Source organism: Mustelus asterias, chromosome 6, assembly GCF_964213995.1.
Source record: "Mustelus asterias chromosome 6, sMusAst1.hap1.1, whole genome shotgun sequence".
NCBI classification, from domain to species: domain Eukaryota; kingdom Metazoa; phylum Chordata; class Chondrichthyes; order Carcharhiniformes; family Triakidae; genus Mustelus; species Mustelus asterias.
The window spans coordinates 83369541-83388525 of NC_135806.1; the positions used below are offsets into that span (position 1 = coordinate 83369541).

The window sequence follows — 18985 nt, forward strand, 5'->3', positions numbered from 1 at the left end:
ATATGCGACTGGTCTTGCGGATGATGCTGGAGGTTCTATGATGAAGTGACATAGGTGAACATTTTGTTCATTGGGAGTGATAATTCAGGGAAGATGAAGCATTCAGTTCTGACAAAAACCATAGTTCTTTGATTCACTTTGTGATTGTATTTTTGATGGCACTTGGAAGTAACAAGTTTTTTTTTGCTTTATTGAGCTTACTGGCAGGCCATTGAAGAATTGTTTACAGTAGTAAGCATGAAATGATAATTTGTTGATGTTTCCACTATCCTGTAAATACAGGAACCTTTGAGTGTGTGTATGTATCTATTTGTGACCAAGTTACATTTACCACTGAGTTACCACCTGTAGAAAAATGCACAGCAACAGTCAAAATATTCCTTGGATATCATCTTTGTTGTTAAATGTTTTTTGAAAAATTCTGAAACTAATCGCTGCAGGCACTTAATTGATTCCTCAAAGTTTCATGTATTTTTTAATGTGTCCATCAGTTAGGTAACAGTAAAAATTAATGTTGGGGATTAAGCATTGGCACACTGTTGTATATCAATACAAGCTTTGTTACTGCCTATAGATTTGCTTTCCGTTTTTTTTTCCATATCTGTTAAAACATGGGTACCTGGTTGGGTGACTGACATGCTAAATACAGATCAATTCTACCTAACGTGGTAACCCTTCGTCACGATCCGCTCAGGCATAAGAAGCTTTGTGGATGTAACACTGCAATTTTTGGCAACATTTAGATTGTATATTGTGTTTTACTGTGGTTCTAATAACGAGGAATAAAGCATCCCCTTGGAATGCCAGTGAATGCCAAGTTCCTAGTTACCAAACAAGAAAAGGTTATTTCAAGTATCACAGCATCGTTAGTACCCCAAGATCTTTTGGATTGTATTGTCCTTCTGATTTGATCTGTGGCTTTGTGGTGCTTCCACAGCAATAAAGCCTATTGTTATATTTTGGAAACAAATCAAAGTTTAAATTTAAAGTTTTTTTAAAAAAGTTTAAAGTTTATTTATTAGTGTCACAAGAAGGTTTACTTTCACACTGCAATGAAGTTACTGTGAAAATTCCCTAGTTGCCACACTCTGGTGCCTTTTTGGGTACACTGAGGGAGAATTTTAGCATGGTCAATGCACCTATCCAGCACGCCTTTTGGACTATGAGAGGAAACCAGAGCACCCGGAGAAAACCCACGCAGACACAGGGTGAATATGTAGACTCCGCACACACAGTGACCCAAGCCGAGAATCTAACCCAGGTCCCTGGTGCTGTGAGGCAGCAGTACTAGCCATTGTGCCACCATGCCGCCCATAAGTCATACTTATGCTGAGTTCTGCGACCAGAACCGAGTCTCCTCATTTGATGTTGGTGCTGCTTGCATTTGTGGAATTGCTGTAATTTATCGCTGTGTAACTCCATTAAACACAGTAAGAAGTTTAACAACACCAGGTTAAAGTCCAACAGGTTTATTTGGTAGCAAATGCCACTAGCTTTCGGAGCGCTGCCCCTTCTGAGACCCCTTCTGAAGAGGCAGCGCTCTGAAAGCTAGTGGCATTTGCTACCAAATAAACCTGTTGGACTTTAACCTGGTGTTGTTAAACTTCTCACTGTGTTTACCCCAGTCCAACACCGGCATCTCCACATCATAACTCCATTAAACCCAGAGTTGATAAAAAGATATTTCACTTGTTGCATGACTGCCCTTTGGTGTGTTCTTTTTCCCCCTCTGGTATCAGTAATTATGGTTAAAAATCCGAGTTTTGTTTGTCCACCTATTTCACTTCCACAAGCATTGATTTTGAAAGTATTTTTGCCTTTTAGTCTTAAATCAAATCAAGAGAAAAATTCGGAAGGGGAGTGAATAAATGTGACAATGCTGTTCTTTTACATGTTTCTGAATTAGACAAAGGTGAGAGGAGACTAAGTTATTGGCTCAGGCATTGGATCAAAGGCATTGAACTTGTTTTACAGTTCTAAATAGAATCAGAATTTTGGGACATCATGGACTCTTTGCTACGTTAATCTCCATTAGATACTGCCTATCTGATAGAATGTTCCTCTTACATCATGCAGAATTTCCTCAGTTTAATACATTTTTTTCTAAGATGAAAAGTTCAACATTTTTGGCAGCTTGTATGGCATTGTTTTGAGGAAAGGTACAAATATTGTACAAAAGATTTGACTCTCAAGTTAAGGGCCATGTATATAAAATTTTTGGAGAATAAGATTATCATTTTATTTTTCTTACTGTGCTTAAATTATACCCCAACTCTAGTAGCTTTAATGATTTGTTGCCAGTAATCATCATAACACTTCTCAATTACACACAACAGATTAAGACTCGGCTTTCTGTGGTTTCTGTTTTTATAAATAACAGATTGCTTTTATGTTTTTATACATATTTGGGTTACAGTATTTGCACAAAGCTAATGGACAAACTTTAAATTGAAAGTTACTTTTTAGCATAAAGCATTTATCATTTTTGTTTATATAAGAAGTGAGCACTTCACAGGAATAATCCTTTTTGGTCGATACTTCAGCATAGCTGCCAACTAATTTTGTTTCAGGCTAACAGGAGTATAGGAGCAGAGGGACCTCAAGATTCAAGTGCATACTTCTCTGAAGGTGGCCAGGCAATTTGAAATTGTTGTTAAGAAGGCTTGTAGGATCCTCGGGTTTATAAATGGAGGCATAGAGTATAAATATAAGGAAATGATGCGACACCTCTATAAATCATTAGTCAGACCACATTTGCAGTATTGTGTTCAGTTCTAGGCACCCTATTTAAGGAAGCATGTTAAAGTCCTAGAGAGAGTGCAAAGGAAATTTACTAGAATGATACGAGGAATTTTAGATACAAGGGAAGATTAAAGAAATTGGGCTTATTCTTCTTGGAGCAGAAGATTGAGGTAACTTTACGAGGTGTTCAAAAGTGTGAACAGTTTTGACAGGGTAATGAAGGCTATTCTGTTTCCACTAGTTCGTCTGTCAGTGACTAGGGGTCACAATTTCAAGATGGTCAGGAAGAGAGCTAGGAGTGAGATGAGAAGGAACTTGTTTCCTCAGAGTTGTTAGGATTGGGAAAGCACTGCCTGGGAGAATCGTTGAGGTGGATTCCATAGGAACTTTCTAAAGAGAGCTGGATACATATTTGAAAGTGATGAATTTAGAGGACTACGGAGATGGAGCTGGAGAATGGGACTAGCTGGATAGCACTTTTGGGAGCCGTGCAGACACAATGGGCCAAATGGTGACCTCCTGTGCTGTAAAATTCTATGATAAACCCCAATATCACACGATCACTATGGAACATCCAGTGATTTATTTCACTGCTGCTTTGTTTTATTTCTTATTCAATATACGGATTCTCCCTTCATGTACCTTGTTGGCAAAGGCAGATTTCCAATATTTTTCTTTTTAATTTTTCCATTTCAGCTGCCTAACTCCCAAGTTCTGGAAATCCCTTCTTAAACCTTTTTACTTCCCTACCTCATTTAAGATTCTTCTTCAAATCTAGCCCATGGTTATTTGTTTTGATATCTTCATAAGTGGTTCATTATCAAAGTTTGTTAACACACTGTGGAGCGCAGCACATTTTACTATATTAAAATGCGATTTAAATGCAAGTGGTTGAAGAATATATGAACATGAGTAAACTATTCAGCCTTTGAGCATGTCATACCATTCAGTTAGATCATGGTTAATCATTATTCCTAAATAGTGTCTGTGTTTGCTGATACTTGGGTTAGGTAGATTGACCATGCTAAATTGCCCTTTAGTGTCCCAAGATTAGAGGGATTAGCGTGGTAAATACGTGGGGTAAGCCTGGGTAAGAGTCGATGCAAACTCAATGGGCCACATAGCCGCCTCCTGCACTGTAGGGATTTGATGATTTTACCATAGTTGCACAGATGGGCTTTATTATTCATTTATAGGATGTGGGTGTCACAGGCAAGCCCAAAATTCATTACTCCATCCTTAGTTGCCCTTGAGAAGATGGTGGTGATAGACTTCTTGAAATACAGCAATCTTTGTGATGAAGATACTCCCACAGTGCTGATAGAGAGGTGGCTGGTTGCTTCAGGGCAGCATAGATTTAGATTGGATCTGATGCAGATATTAAAAATAGTGAACAGTTGGATTGCATACTCATTGAGAACATTTCAATTTGATGTATTTGGGAGTATGCGAACCACGCATTTAAACTACTCGTAGCAGTAGGCTCGATTTAAGTGCTTCTTTTCCCCAGGCTACTGGAATAAGTTGTTGGCTTGTGTGCTATGTCAACTTGCATACCTTCAAAATAGAGCTGAACTGGGCCTTGCCTGAAGTAGGGATTACATGCTATGAAAGTTAAGAATTAAGCAATTGACAGAAGCTTAATGATGTGGTCTTCAAAATTGATTTTGATTACTTGTTGGGGTCTGAGGAATTCTTCTGATTTTTGTATTTCCTTTTTGGCCCAGGTTTTCCCCCTTTTTTTTTTAGCCTTTCTCAGGAGATTACGTGGCTGTTGGGGCTAGATTGTGCCTGGACTGATGATGCTCCAGACATGAATATGGGGCAGACTTGATTGACCAGCAGACCTTGCTCTACTTGTTCTTCTGTATGTATGTGCTACTGATCTTTAACCAGCTAAAACTGCATGGCACACTAGCACAGACTTCTGGTAGGCTTTCCAATTGCTTGTCCAGTGGGTTTTTTTGGAGTCAAATGTAAGCAAATCCAGTCCCAGTGACGTATCTACTTCACTTTATTCCATTAATGAGTCAATCGTGAACAGTGCTGTCAAGTATTACAAATCCACATGCCTCAAGTTTAAGATTATTGAGTGTGCCTTAGTATCAGCATTTTCTCATTGTCAGGCATGCTACCTTGGAGACAATTCAGCTCCTTTAGCAACTTGCGTTGCATGCAAACTGTGTTGACACCACTGACTCTTGAAGCCTGGGTCCGATGCAGCCAAGAGTTGCCCAAAAATAAATGGCTGGATTTGCTACAACAGATGACATGGTAAATCTAGTGTGTGCCTGAAAAACATGCCCTGACACCCAGTGGATGTTTCATAGAATCTTGACGGAAAAACCTATTTGTTAAAGTGCAGATATTTCACATTTTAAAGAGTCCTTTGAAAATCTGATGTCCTCTCAGCAAATGCTTTTTTTTAAACTGCAATAGGTGCAGGTTACACCTATTCTCTACAAGAGTCAAATAGCAGTCAGGGAAGAGATGATTTAGCTGCAAAACCTGCATAAACTTCTCCATTCTCAGAATGCTACTTACACTGCAGAATAGTCAGTCATGTGAATCTGCAGCAAGTGCGGTAATAAAATCTTGGGATTCAGTGCCAGGCGAAGTTATCAGTCTCTCTAATCATGTTAGTGGCCATGGTGCTAGAGTTATATATTGTCTTCAGAGCTAAAACTGAATTATTTAAGGGAATTCACTTACCTCGCTGAGATTTCTTGAAATATGAGATCTTAAAATTGAGAAAACAGCCGGTTATTGTTGGTGTTTGGCTTTCCAAGATGGTATCTTATGCGATATGAATTCTAAGGCTATTGACAAGAAACAAGTTGCAACTTTGATCTTCCACAGCATCATTGAGAAAACCGATGAGGGTGCACCTCCAAGCAAGCTGAGGTGTTAGGCGATAAATGTTTGATTTTAAAATCTTTACCTATCGAGGGAACAACGCAGTAGCACAGTATTTCTGAGCACCAACCATATGTGCCTCAACAGTGTGACACAATTTGAGCAGAGATTCTCCCAAACCCCAGTTCTATGTTGGTACTTGGTCTCCTGTCCTAAGAAAAAAAAATAATGCTCAAACGACAGCAGAATCAGGATTTGTGCTAATTGAGCTATGTGTACATTCACTACAATCAACACTTTGACACTCTATGATGCTACTCCCATCAATATGTTCATTTCAACTGCTTGACACTCAGCATCTGGACTGACAGAAGTAGGCCAACAACTGTATAATCATATTTAGTAACTAGTGATTTTTAGAAAAAAACAGCAGGGAGCTGGCAGCATTGGCAACTGGGGGAAATATCTGACAGTTGGCTTGCAAAAATGCTGGTATATGCTGGAGTTTGCAAAAGATATAGTCAATCATTCAAAGACCATGGTAATTAGCAATTGTATTACGTGTTTAAAACATGTGATCTGCATCATTTGTTCTTCCTGTGTGTAACATCCATGTTGCAGTGATATACGGCAGGTTTATGCATTAAGCTGTTTCTTGGGTAGAAACTCGTACCACTATATGGACAATGACTGTTACAGATTCTAATTTTTTAAAAACTTTCAGTATTTATATAGAAGTGAAATATTTACAAATTGTGAAATGACATCCCAGGAGATGCTTGGTGTGTGTATTTTCCGCACCCTGTTCCCTACACTACAAAATTGCTACTACTGGCAAGAATGCTATTTAATGCAATGCTCTTACCATCCAAGTCAGCAACTATCTTTCAGATCACACGTTTTAATCGTTTAGCCTCTGAACGAGCTGCCAGTAGTAACATAGGCCATTCAACCCATCAAGATCATGGCTGATCAGATTGTGGCCTTAACACCACTATATTGTCTGCCCCCATAACCCTCGACTCCCTTGTCAGTCAAAAGCCTGTCTAATTCAGACTTAAATAAGTTCAGTGGCCCAGCCTCCACGCTTTCTGGGAAGAGAATTTCACCGCCTAACAGTCCTGAAAGAAGAAATTTCTCTTCCCCATGGTCTTGAATGGGAGACCCCTTATTTTTGAACTGTGCCCCTAGTTCTAGATTCCCTAAGAGAGAAAACACCCTCTTAGCATCCATCCTACATGGGTACAGTGGGTATAGAGGGATATGGGCCAAATGTGGGCAATTGGGATTAGTTTAGGGGTTTTTTTTTTTTAAAAAAGGGCGGCATGGACAAGTTGGGCCAAAGGGCCTGTTTCCATGCTTAAACCTCTATGACTCTATCAAGTCCCCTCAGAATCTTTCATGTTTTCAAAAGATCACCTTTCATTCTTCTAAATGCTAATGAGTATATACCCAACCTGCAAAACTTTTCCATGTAGGCTAATCCCTTCATGCCAAGAAATCAATATAGTGAAGCTCAAATATATAATTCTTTAAGTAAGGAGACCAAAACTCCACACAGTAATCCAAATGTAGTCTCACAGATGTCCTGGCCAAATCTATAAACAATTCATGCAACACGATTGAATGCCACGGATGTGCTGTGCTCCTGGTTATGCACATAAGGCAACTAAGAAGGTCTTTTTGGTAGTGTAACCTTTACAAGTTGAGTTTACTTGTCATCCCTGTGTTCACTGACCTGCAGTGCCCAATCTTTATTCTTTTGATCAGGCATCAGGAACGTCGGAGGTTGAGGGGGCGACCTGATGGAAGCCTACAGGATTATGAGGGGCATGGACAGAGTGGATAGTCAGAAGCTTTTTCTCAGGGTGGAAGAGTCAATTACTAGGGGGCATAGGTTTAAGGCGCAAGGGACAAGGTTTAAAGGAGATGTACGAGGCAAGTTTTATTTTACATAGAGGATGGTGGGTGCCTGGACCTCGCTGCTGGGGGAGGTAGTGGAAGCGGATACGATAGTGATTTTTAAGGGGCACCTTGACAAATACATGAATAGGGTGGGAATAGAGGGATATGGTCCCCGGAAGGGTAGGGGTTTTAGTTCAGTCGGGCAGCATGGTCAGTGCAGTCTTGGAGGGCCGAAGGGCCTGGCCCTGTGCTGTAATTTTCTTTGTTCTTTGTTTTTTGTGTTGAGTTGTTTCCTCCCAATGTTCTGGGATTGTCTCTTTAAACCATAAATAGGCCCAGGAGAAATTGGATAATACATATAACCAACATATGATTGGTTTCTCTGTATGTGCAGTTATCTAATGTGCATGCTGGATTTGTGTAGCAGTGATTTGCATTAATCTAGTTGCTTCTTTTAGCTAATGGTTATTTTGCACAGTTACCACGATTCTTCCACTGTCATAGTACATTTGCCTTTATGAAAAGAGGTTTACATTATTCTGATTTGGGAAAGTCCTCAAAAAATATTTTTTTGTTCTGACAATGTTTTAAAGCCTGAGGGAAAGCTAACGGCTTTCAATTAAGTATCCAAAATGCATGTTTTAAATGTACTTCAATATTAGGTTGAAGGCCGGCTTGAGCTTTTATGCTAGTCCTCTGTGCGGTATAACAAAATAGCTGAGAAAGACATAATGTCCTTTGCAGGGCCAGTGAAAGTAGGAAGAACTGATCCCCTAGAATGCTCGTCGTCATTTGCATCTCCAGTTTAAGATTGAACATTAGGCAGGGATTTGTTTCTCTGCTAAAGTAGAAATTCTTGTCAGTGATAATAGCAAATTATTAATACATTTGTGCAGCATTCCTCTTTTCCACTGTTTTAATGGCAGTACTAACACACTTTATTTTCAAAAAGGTTAATGCCACCTTGAGGGCAGAGGAAGGTGGTAAAAACATTAAGTACTGATTTATTAATATGACTAGCTGCACTTGCTACTGCAATGATTCGCACTAGAATTGTGCATGTGTTCATGAATGAGGCTGTGGTTGGGTCTGGTTGTGACCTGATCAGTTATCCCACTGATCACAATTTATCTGACACGCATATAATTTGTAATCCTTGGGCTAGGTAATAGCAAATTCAAGTTCAGCCTACGATATGAGGTCTTGATTGGTATGCTTTGGTGAACAGTGAGAAATATGAATAATAATGAATGGGCAATATTAATACTAAGGATGAACTTATGCCAACACTTGCTTTCCCGGAAATATGTTATAATGGAGGGAAGATAAAGACCTCAAATGTAAAGAAATAGATTTATAGGAGGGAAAAAATGGAATTGAAATAGAAAGCAAATTGAAAAAAAAACATAAACTGAAATAAAATCTAATTTAGAATATTAAATAATCTGACAAAGGCTGTTTGAGATACCAAAGTAGCACATTACACTTATTTATTTAGAATGGGATAGTTGGTCTTTGTTGCTTGAAGCCTATTACATATCTAATTTTTCCAATTCTGATGAAAAGTCACCTCTGTTTCTCTGTCTACAGATGCTGCCAGACAAGTTGACCTATTTCCAGTATTTTCTATTTTTAATTCCGTTTTCCAGCATCTACTGTATTTTGATTTTTGTAGCCAATGTTTTTTTTTAGACATTCACCAGTGTAGATTTATTTAAAGGAGTATCCTCTTTTCTCTTTAATGGTCCAACAGATCATCTGCACAATACAGTCATGTCAGTATCTGTTGTAACAGGAAAAACACAAGTATTGTGTTGAGATAGAAACTTCCATTTAACAGTCAACCAATGCTGAAGGAGTTCTATTGAAAGCAGGTATTTCTTTTAAGCCAGAACCATAATGACATATCTTTCAAGACTGGCAGTCTGATAAACTGCTCCAATTCTTTTGATACCATTGCTTGAATTAGCCAAGGAGGCAATGTATCTGTAATATCACTGCACTTCGAATAATTTACTGTTTTACATTTTGAAGTCACCTCTATTTCAAGCTTCTATCACAGTATGTTGTCTTTATAGTTTTGAGGGGCATAGTGGTCAGTTACTAATCTCAATCTATGACAACCACAATTCGGAGTATAATTTTTATTCTATTAATTCTGCATTTAGCCCTAATTCATAATTGCCATGTCAAACACTTTTTCAAATTCCTACTAGGGGATTTAATAATGAATTTTAATCTACTCCACTTGAGTTGGTTGCATATTTCTAGTTTGCATGTACCTACTTTTTATAACATTACCAATAAATTATGCCAAGATATTGACATTACCTTTTATTAATAGCTAATTTAATGAAAATCAGAGTTCCACATTTGGGCAATTTTCTGGGTGTTTGGATATCTTGCTGTAACTTGTGCAGTGGAGGACAGTAAATTTAATTTGCTCTAGATGTTACTTGCCATATTCCATTCCCTTTATTTGGAATCTGTCCAACATTTTGCACACCCATCTCTTTCTAGATGGATTAAAGTTCGAGGTGAACATAGGAGTGCTCGGAGTTGCAACATTCTTGGTACGAGATTCAGAAATCTCACCAAGTTGTTGCTGTTATATTTATATAGTACCTTTTAATATAATAAAGCATCTCAAGGTGCTTCATTGTAAAGCAAAATTTGGCAGAGTCACCTAAAGCGATATTAGGGAAAGTGGCTATATGCTTAGTCAAAGAAGTAGAATTTAAGGAGCATCTGAAAGGAGGAGAGACAGGCAAAGGCATATAGGGGAAAAATTCAAGAGCTTTGGGCCTAAGCACTGTTACCAGTGCTGGAGCAATTTAAAAACTTGGGATGCTGAAGATGTCAGAATGGGATGAGTATAGATATCTCATGGGCTGTGGGCAATGTTCCCTCAGGTTGCTAGACACTATATGCCCGTAAGATCTTAAGACTTTTGACATTTCGTCAAGCTGCACTTTTCTATATCACTTGGTACAGTATTGCTAAATATAATGTTTTCTGCTATGATTTATTTCATTTTGTTAGTTAGAATCTGAATGTTTGGATTTGACTGGATTTCCCATACAGATAAGTTTAAAAACCACTTTTCCTCAATCTCTTGCTTTGCAAGTAAATAGCCATTGCAAATCATCCAAGGTGGAAGTAGGCAGGAAATGACAGCTGGGAAAAATACATTATGGAAGGCATGATGAATTGATTTTTTTTTTGTTATGATTCCCTAAAGGCCTCATTTATGTTCATCTTTGGTCTCAAATGTTTTTGAATAATATACATTGCATGTTCTTATTGGAAGATTAGCAGATACACACCTCACCCTGTTCCTTTTTAGTTAACTCAAATTTAAGTGTCAACATGTCTCTGTTTTTAAGTACATTTTTGTTCAGGCAATCTGAGGAATATATCAAGAGCAGCTATATTAATAATGTAAGCATGTAAATGAGCTGTCTTATCAGGAAAGTTCAAGAAATTTAACAGAAATAGCAACTTGCTGTATTTTTTTGATAACGCAACATTGCTGGTTTCAGCGCCATTAAAATTCTTTCAAAACTTGCTATATTGATCTTAAAGGATTCCAGTCGGTTTTGATTTTGAATGTTGAGGGTTCAGTCGTGCTTTTTAGTTGCAAGGAATTGGAGTAAAGCTTCACAACTCACGAGCTATCCCAATTAATTGAATATAAATAACTACTCAAAGAGAGTAAGTGCATGAAAAGCTGAATACACTGATTAACAAATGAGCTTGTTCTCAGACAGCCATAGCAGGCATGATGTAGTGCATCCAAGCATCACCATCCTCTTCTGCTTTAATAATAAAACACATGCAAATATATTATTCATATCCTTTTCACTCTTCAGAAAAATTAATGCTTACCTTATGTAAAGCTCTGCAGCTTTGTTATCCTAATGCAGTGGCATTCTGCATATAGGATTCCAGGCTATGACTAACATTCAACAAGTTGACCATAGAAGGCATCCCACTTGAGCCTAATCATGTTACCATGTGCACATTTTCAAGCAGTGGCCTTTGGGTATTGATGAGTAGTGGGAACACGGATGAATTGTATCTATCCTTGAAACTGGAATAATAAGGCTAATTAAAATGACTAAGCCAATCTAGGGTAGGACTGGCAAAAGCACATCAAATAGTATAGTTCTATACAAAGCTACTGAAAGAGACCAGTGTATATTGACTTTCTTTAAAAAATACATAAAGTAGATAAGCAAACAGATATTTTCATTATTTAGTTGACTTTGATACAATGGCCCAGAGTTTACTAGAGCAAGGATCTCATGGTGTGTTCCTTGTGTTAGATTTTTGCTCAGCAAGTCGTGGGAAGTACATGAGGTCACTGGGACATCTGGGTTCTTGAATGACAGGATCAGCAGTCTATCTCCTTAACCAGTGAAATTTAAAGATAGGGAAAGAAAGGAAATTATGGCGGATGAGGAATTAAGTTTGATGCAGACAGAAATAGAAAGATTGGGCTTAGAAAGAAAGGAGAGACAAAGGAGAAGAAAGGAAAAAGATGTATTTTTTTTAAATCTCAGGGACAAAGCTGCAGGCATGTGATTCTCTTGTTTTGTTTGTTCCTTTCCTGGGCCTTAAAGCGAGTAGCATATCCAGACCATTAATCATCTCAACTGGGGAATAATATCCCTAACCTGCTGCCGTGAGTTTAATTTTTATTTATAGCACAAAAGCAGCAATTGTTTGGCAATCATGGGGAGGTTCACAATAGGCTCCTTTTTTTCTTTCATGAGATGTGGGCATCACTGGCAAGACCAATGTGTATTGCCCATCCCTAATTGCCCTTGAGAAATGGTGATGAACTGCCTTCTTGAACCAATCAAGAAGATTCCATGCAATCCATGTAGTGCAGGTACTTTCAAGGTGCCGGTGGGTGGTTAGTTCCAAGATTTTGATCCAGTGACGATGAAGGAATGGTAATATGTTTCCAAGTCAGGGTGATGTGTGACTTGGAAACATTTTCTGAGACTAACATGGAGTCATGTAAATCATGCAGTAATTTATGATGATTTGCAACTAGTGGCATATCTCTTCATAGTAACTTTCAGGGCGGCATGGTAGCACAGTGGTTAGCACTGCTGCTTCACAGCTCCAGGGGCCTGGGTTCGATTCCCGGCTTGGGTCACTGTCTGTGTGGAGTTTGCACATTCTCCTCGTGTCTGCGTGGGTTTCCTCCGGGTGCTCCGGTTTCCTCCCACAGTCCAAAGATGTGCGGGTTAGGTTGATTGGCCAGGTTAAAAATTGCCCCTTAGAGTCCTGAGATGCGTAGGTTAGAGGGATTAGCGGGTATAATATGTGGGGGTAGGGCCTGGGTGGGATTGTGGTCGGTGCAGACTCGATGGGCCGAATGGCCTCCTTCTGCACTGTAGGGTTTCTGTGATTTCTGTTTCTGTGAGTAAATTTTTAATAGACTAATAGTGGACAGAGTGAATTTTGTTTTATTCCCAGCAAATTCTGGGTCATTATTTTATAGGCACTTTATTGAATTTTGATTATTTATTCAGTAAAGTTATGAGAGGGCTGCTTAGTGTTGTAGATGGCTACTCAATAGGTCATACAATGCACGATCAGACATAGAGTCCCTTGATCAGCTACATATTACCTTTGAGTTCTCTAGGAGGTGACAAGCTGACCACACACTGCGTGGGAACAGGCCTACCTGCAGCTGGGCTCATACTGGTGGCAGTGGATAACTCCCTTGACTGTTATTAATTGTCTCAATTGGTGGCAGGAGGGAGGGGCAACTATGGTCCTTCCCACCCATAACTTAATTCTGGCAGTGGGGTTCATGTACACTACCATCCTGCCTAAATAAATGCCTTTCCTTCCTCCAAACTTGCCGCCAGAGAGCAAAAGATTCTGCCCATAGAATGATTATGGCATAAAAGGAAGCCATTCCGCCGTCCAGGTCCATGCTGATTCCCTGAGCAGCATCTCAGCTAGTCCACCCTTTCCCTCGTAGTCCTGTAGATATTTTCTCTTCGTGCAATTGTCCAACTCCCTTTTGAAAACCATGATTTATTCTGCCTCCACCATACTCAGATGTATTTAATTAGGCAGCCAGTGAGCATTTCCCGAAAAAATACTATACAAGAGTTGTGGATTGTTTCAACACAATAACTTGGAAGACTGAGACACATGCCCATAACCAGGAAACATTGTCCTTGGAGATATAATTTAGTTGAGCACTTAATTACCAGGATATAATCTTCCATGACATTGCACGTGGACAAAAAAATTGTTTCTTGGTGCCTCAAGCTGCATTTCTGCTTGTTTGGTACATCAGTTATTTGTGCATCCTTTCTCCTTTTTTAGCATCAACTTTCTCTGTAAATTCTCATTGTCATTTATGCTAGACTCTTTCAGCCTCTTTTTCTAAGCCCCTCCTCCCCTCTGTTGTGTCACTCATTTCTCTCTCTCTCTGTCTCAACTGCTTACGCTATTTCTATTCTTTAATACCTGGATGTTGCAGCACAGAAATGGACCATTTAACCTGTTTGAGGGTTTATGCATCCACATATAATCATTCTAATCATATTTATCCACCCTGTTCCCCATTACCCTTCAACTGCTTTTTCTCCATCCATGTATCCAATCTAATTTTAAATATTGACATAGTTTCCACGGTTAGTGGTCAAGGAAGAATTGAATTCCGCAGCCTTGGATGTCTTTGTGGCTGTATTTGAATCGTGAGCAGCTCCCAGGCTATTTTGCATTGCTGACCGGTATTTAAATAGATAAAACTACAGAGCAGCTGAGGATATAACCAGCCCTAAAGTGGCAGGCCTTCATTAGGGAAGAATATTTTAAACAGAAACCACTCGCAGCAGATTTGCCTACCCTTTTAAAAGGTTGAGTGCCAGCAATTCTGTTACAAGAACTCTATTTCTACTTTCTCTGTTCACTTTGCCCATTGATCATACCATGGGTAAGCAAAATGGCCCTTGTTCAAACAAAAATGGACAGAATTGTAGAATAGACTTCTCTATACAACAGCAAAATACTATAATCCATACTGGAATTGAACTTGAAGGAATGGATCTAATTTTAAACAAGTGGAATCTCCAGAATTTCAAAAATTCAGGGTGACACTCAGTCAATATAGATTGACTGACCTGAAAACCAGCTGAAGTCGGAATGGGGAGGAAAAAATACCACTTCTAATATCATCACATTGGAGCAGTAGGAGATAGAAATGAATGTACTGGCTGAAGTAAGCAGGAAATGTATTTGTGGATACCTGTAAACATGAAAAGATTTTCAGAGCCTTAACGATTTGCCCTTATCTTATTTGCAAATTTTAGGGGGCTGCTTTATACATTTGGTAAATATAAGACTATATTTAGTGTTACTTAAGTTACTAAATTCACATTGCAATTCATTCCTGAAAGAACAGCCAAAAATGGATCACAGCAAAGGCATGTATAAAATTCAATTTATTTAATTCTCTGCTGTACAAATTGGACCACCACCTCGAGGCATTTCCTCCACTTGTGGGCAATCCACTGTTACAAAACTAATATAAAATTAGCTTATAAGGTACTCCAGACGCACTCCTTCCAAAAATAGTGTGGACAGTTATTTTGTTTCTGAACTGCACTATTGAGCCTGTATTACTTACCTGCTTTTCTGAAGATGAATGTTCATTTAAGTTTTGCAGTAGTGCCTGAATGGGCATTTTTTTAAAATTACCCGTGTGTGCGTGCTTGTGTGTGTCCAGGCATGCACACACTACTTCACTTCTTCAAATGGTTTGGTTTCTGATGGTCAGAAATTTATACATGGTACTTGCGCATATTAATTATCTGTGTGAATAGAATTAGGCAGGTAATGAGTAAGTTGATGGGGGTTGGACGTTAATGTGCAAGGATAGGGAGAGGGTAATTGTATTTTTCTATAAGCTGTCAACTAGAGGTATAGATTACATATTCCTATAAACTACTCCAATCACTAACATAAATATTCCCACTGAGTAAACAATTTTGAAGAAGTTAATACTCAAGCTGATGCCAAAACTTAATTGACATTTTCAATTTTATAGTAACATAAAAAATCTGCTTATCATCTTGATCATCTTTGAAAATATTACTGACTTAAAGTTTTACAATCTTAGAGTTTATTAGATGCATTTTACCGTGTATATCTACTTAGGAAATATATTCTTAACTGTATTTTCTTCTCAGTCATATGACAGTGGACTTGCCCAGGGAGCTGGACTGGAATCACATGGTAAGCATCATTTTATAGTCAAAACATTGTTTGTCGGCATGTTTGTTTACCTGTTTTGTTAAACAGTATCAATCTTATGAAGAAGACAGATTTTATACATATTTTGCCTGTTACTGATGTAATTGAATTGATTTAAAAGCTGTTATTTAAGTCTGCTATATTGGTATACTGATTCCCTGCACAATAGCACAAAATGTCGTTCTCGAGTCCACATGTAACTGTGGTTCAGGCTGTCTCGAAGTATGTATTAAATAAAAGTGCATACAGGAAAGGAAGCAACATATCAGAGGCTAAGTTGACCCCAGTTGCTCCCATTTTCAGGATCGGCATTAATGACACGAAAGATCATGAGCTGAGCTTGTTTAGCATCGAATCTTGGGGATGGTTGAAATTACAAAAAACCTTTCTCTCGACTTGCTTCTAAGTTCTTTTGGGGAACAACATTGATGCTCTTTCAAGGCCTCAACCTCAATTTATAAATCCTATTATTTTAGCTTCATGACGATAAACCAAAAGTTACCCTATTTAGCAATCTATCTGAGAATACCATGTTATGGGCGGCACGGTAGCACAGTGGTTAGCACTGCTGCTTCACAGCTCCAGGGTCCCGGGTTCGATTCCCGGCTCAGGTCACTGTCTGTGTGGAGTTTGCACATTCTCCTCGTGTCTGCGTGGGTTTCCTCCGGGTGCTCCGGTTTCCTCCCACAGTCCAAAGATGTGCGGGTTAGGTTGATTGGCCAGGTTAAAAATTGCCCCTGAGAGTCCTGGGATGTGTAGGTTAGAGGGATTAGCGGGTAAATATGTGGGGGTAGGGCCTGGGTGGGATTGTGGTCGGTGCAGACTCGATGGGCCGAATGGCCTCCTTCTGCACTGTAGGGTTTCTATGATTTCTATGATAACTTGCAATAGTGTTACGAATGCCTGATGTCTAGTTCGTATGTTCCAGAGGCAACATAAACATAACAACATAGGACGTAAGAGCAGGAGTAGACCATTCGCCTCTTCCAGCCTGCCGTATATTTGATAAGATTAGATGAGAGGTCACACGACAGCATGTTATAATCCAACAGGTTTATTTGAAATCAGAAGCTTTCAGAGTGCTGCTCCTTCATCAGGTGAAGTCAGACGTCTGCTGCAAATGGTTTCTGTTTAAAATACTCTTACCCAATAAAGACCTGCCACTTTAGGGCTGGTTATATCCTCAGCTGCTCTGTAGTTTTATCTATTTAAATGCAGCTCAGCACTGCAAAATAGCATGGGAGCTGCTCATGAGTCAAATACAGCCACAAAGACATCCAAGGCTGCAAAATTCAATTCTTCCAGTTTAACACCGGCATCCCCACATCATTTGATAAGAGATAGTGGTCTTAATTCAACTTTCCTGCCTGCCACTCCTAACCCTGAACTCACTTGTCTATCAAAAATCTAATTCAACTTTGAATAAATTCAATGCCCCCAGACTCCACTGTATTCCAGGAAGAAAATTCCACAGATGAATGACCCTCTTGAGAGGAGAAAAAATTATTTTTATATCCATCTTAAAAGGGAGACCCCCTTAATTTTAAACTGTGTTCTGGCAACCTGAAGGTAGTTTGTTAGAGAAGTACATTCTATTATTAATCAGGAAGCAGTCTGTTCTAGACTTGGGCATATGTAATGAAACCATGATTAATCAATAACTTCATAAAATAATCCATAATATGATGGAATTTCACATTCTGTATGAAAGTGAGAAGTGTGGACCTAAGACTAATGTGTCTTAAACATAAATAAATGTAATTATATGGGTATGAAGGCCGAGTTGGCTAAAGTGAACTAGGAATCTAAGTTGAAAGGCAAGACAGTAAATGTGCAGTTTGACTTTTAAGGAGATACTTAATTCTCAGTGCAGATTTATTTCAGTGAGAGAGAGATTAAAAGAAGGATGCATCATCCATGGTGAAAAGAGAACGTTAAGAACAGCATAAAATAGGAAAAAAACTGCAAAGATGCGTGGTAGGTCCAAAAGAAGATAGATTGAGAGAAAGCTAGCTAGAAATATAAAAACAGATGGTAAGAGTTTCTTCAAGTATTTTAAAAAGGAAAAGAGTAATTAAAGCGAGTGTTGGTCCTGTAGAGAGAGAATCTGGGGACTAAATGATGGAAGCTTTTAACAGGTAATTTGTGTTTGTTATCACTGTAAAAAACTTTTTAAAAACTTTCCAAAAATACTTGAAAATCAAGAGGCTAAAGGGAAGCAGGAGCTTAAAACCATCACCAGGGAAATGGTGCTGGGATAAACTATTGGGCTTAAAAGCTGGCAAGTCCAGGACCTGATGGCCTGCATCTTAAGGTCTTTAAGTGTTGCAGAGGTGGATGTTGTAAGGTTTTTAGGTGTCTCTCAGAGGCCTGGAGGCTTGTGTAATTGAACATAAACCATTTATTCTTAACAAACAAGGATGTACATATCCCAAGGTGTAACCCCTTACTAGGTGCTATCTTTATGCTGACTTCTCTCAGACTTTCTCTATCCACAGTCTACCATCATGTGATTCTCTACATCATGTGGCCGGTACCGTTTCCCCACCCCCACATTAATCCTTACTGACCCAAACACCCTTGTACTGCAATAGAGACATATTAAGGTCCCAGAATTCTTTAGATTTTGGAAGGGTCCCAGTAGGTTGAAAAATAGCAAATGTAACATTGTTGCTCAAGAAAGGAGAGAAACTAAAAGAAGAAAAAATAGACCAGTTAGCCTAACATTTGTCAAAGGACAATTGCTGGAATCCAGCATTATGGAAGTTATAGCAAGATATTTATAAAATCATCATTTGATCAGGCAGAGTCAACATTGTTTTGTGAAAGGGGAATCATGTTTAACTAATATATTAACGTTCTTTGGGGAAGTAGCAAGCAAGGTGGATAAAGGACACCTGTAGATGTGGTGCACTTGGATTTTTTAAAGGCTTTTGATAAGGTGCCAAAATAAAAGCACATGGGAGTAATAAAGGACTAGTTATCTAACAGGAAGAAGAGTAGGGATAAACTGGTCTTATTTTTGCATCAGCAAGTGTAATTAGGGGAATGCCACAATAATCAGTGCTGGGGCCTCAGCTATTTGCTACCAATACCAATGATTTGGATGAAGGGATCGATATGTATGGTTGCTAAATTTGCTGATAACGCCAAGATAGGTGGGAAGAAAAGTATGAATGGGCAAAAAATT

General features: G+C 38.8%; 1 protein-coding gene across 1 annotated transcript in view; it reads left to right on the forward strand.

Moving 5' to 3' along the window:
- Nucleotides 1-18985, forward strand: part of pggt1b (protein geranylgeranyltransferase type I, beta subunit) — a 54009-nt gene that overhangs the window by 23119 nt on the left and 11905 nt on the right. The window contains exon 6 of the mRNA XM_078214640.1: nt 15732-15777. Coding sequence (XP_078070766.1) covers nt 15732-15777 — 46 coding nt within the window. The remainder of the gene's footprint in view (nt 1-15731; nt 15778-18985) is intronic.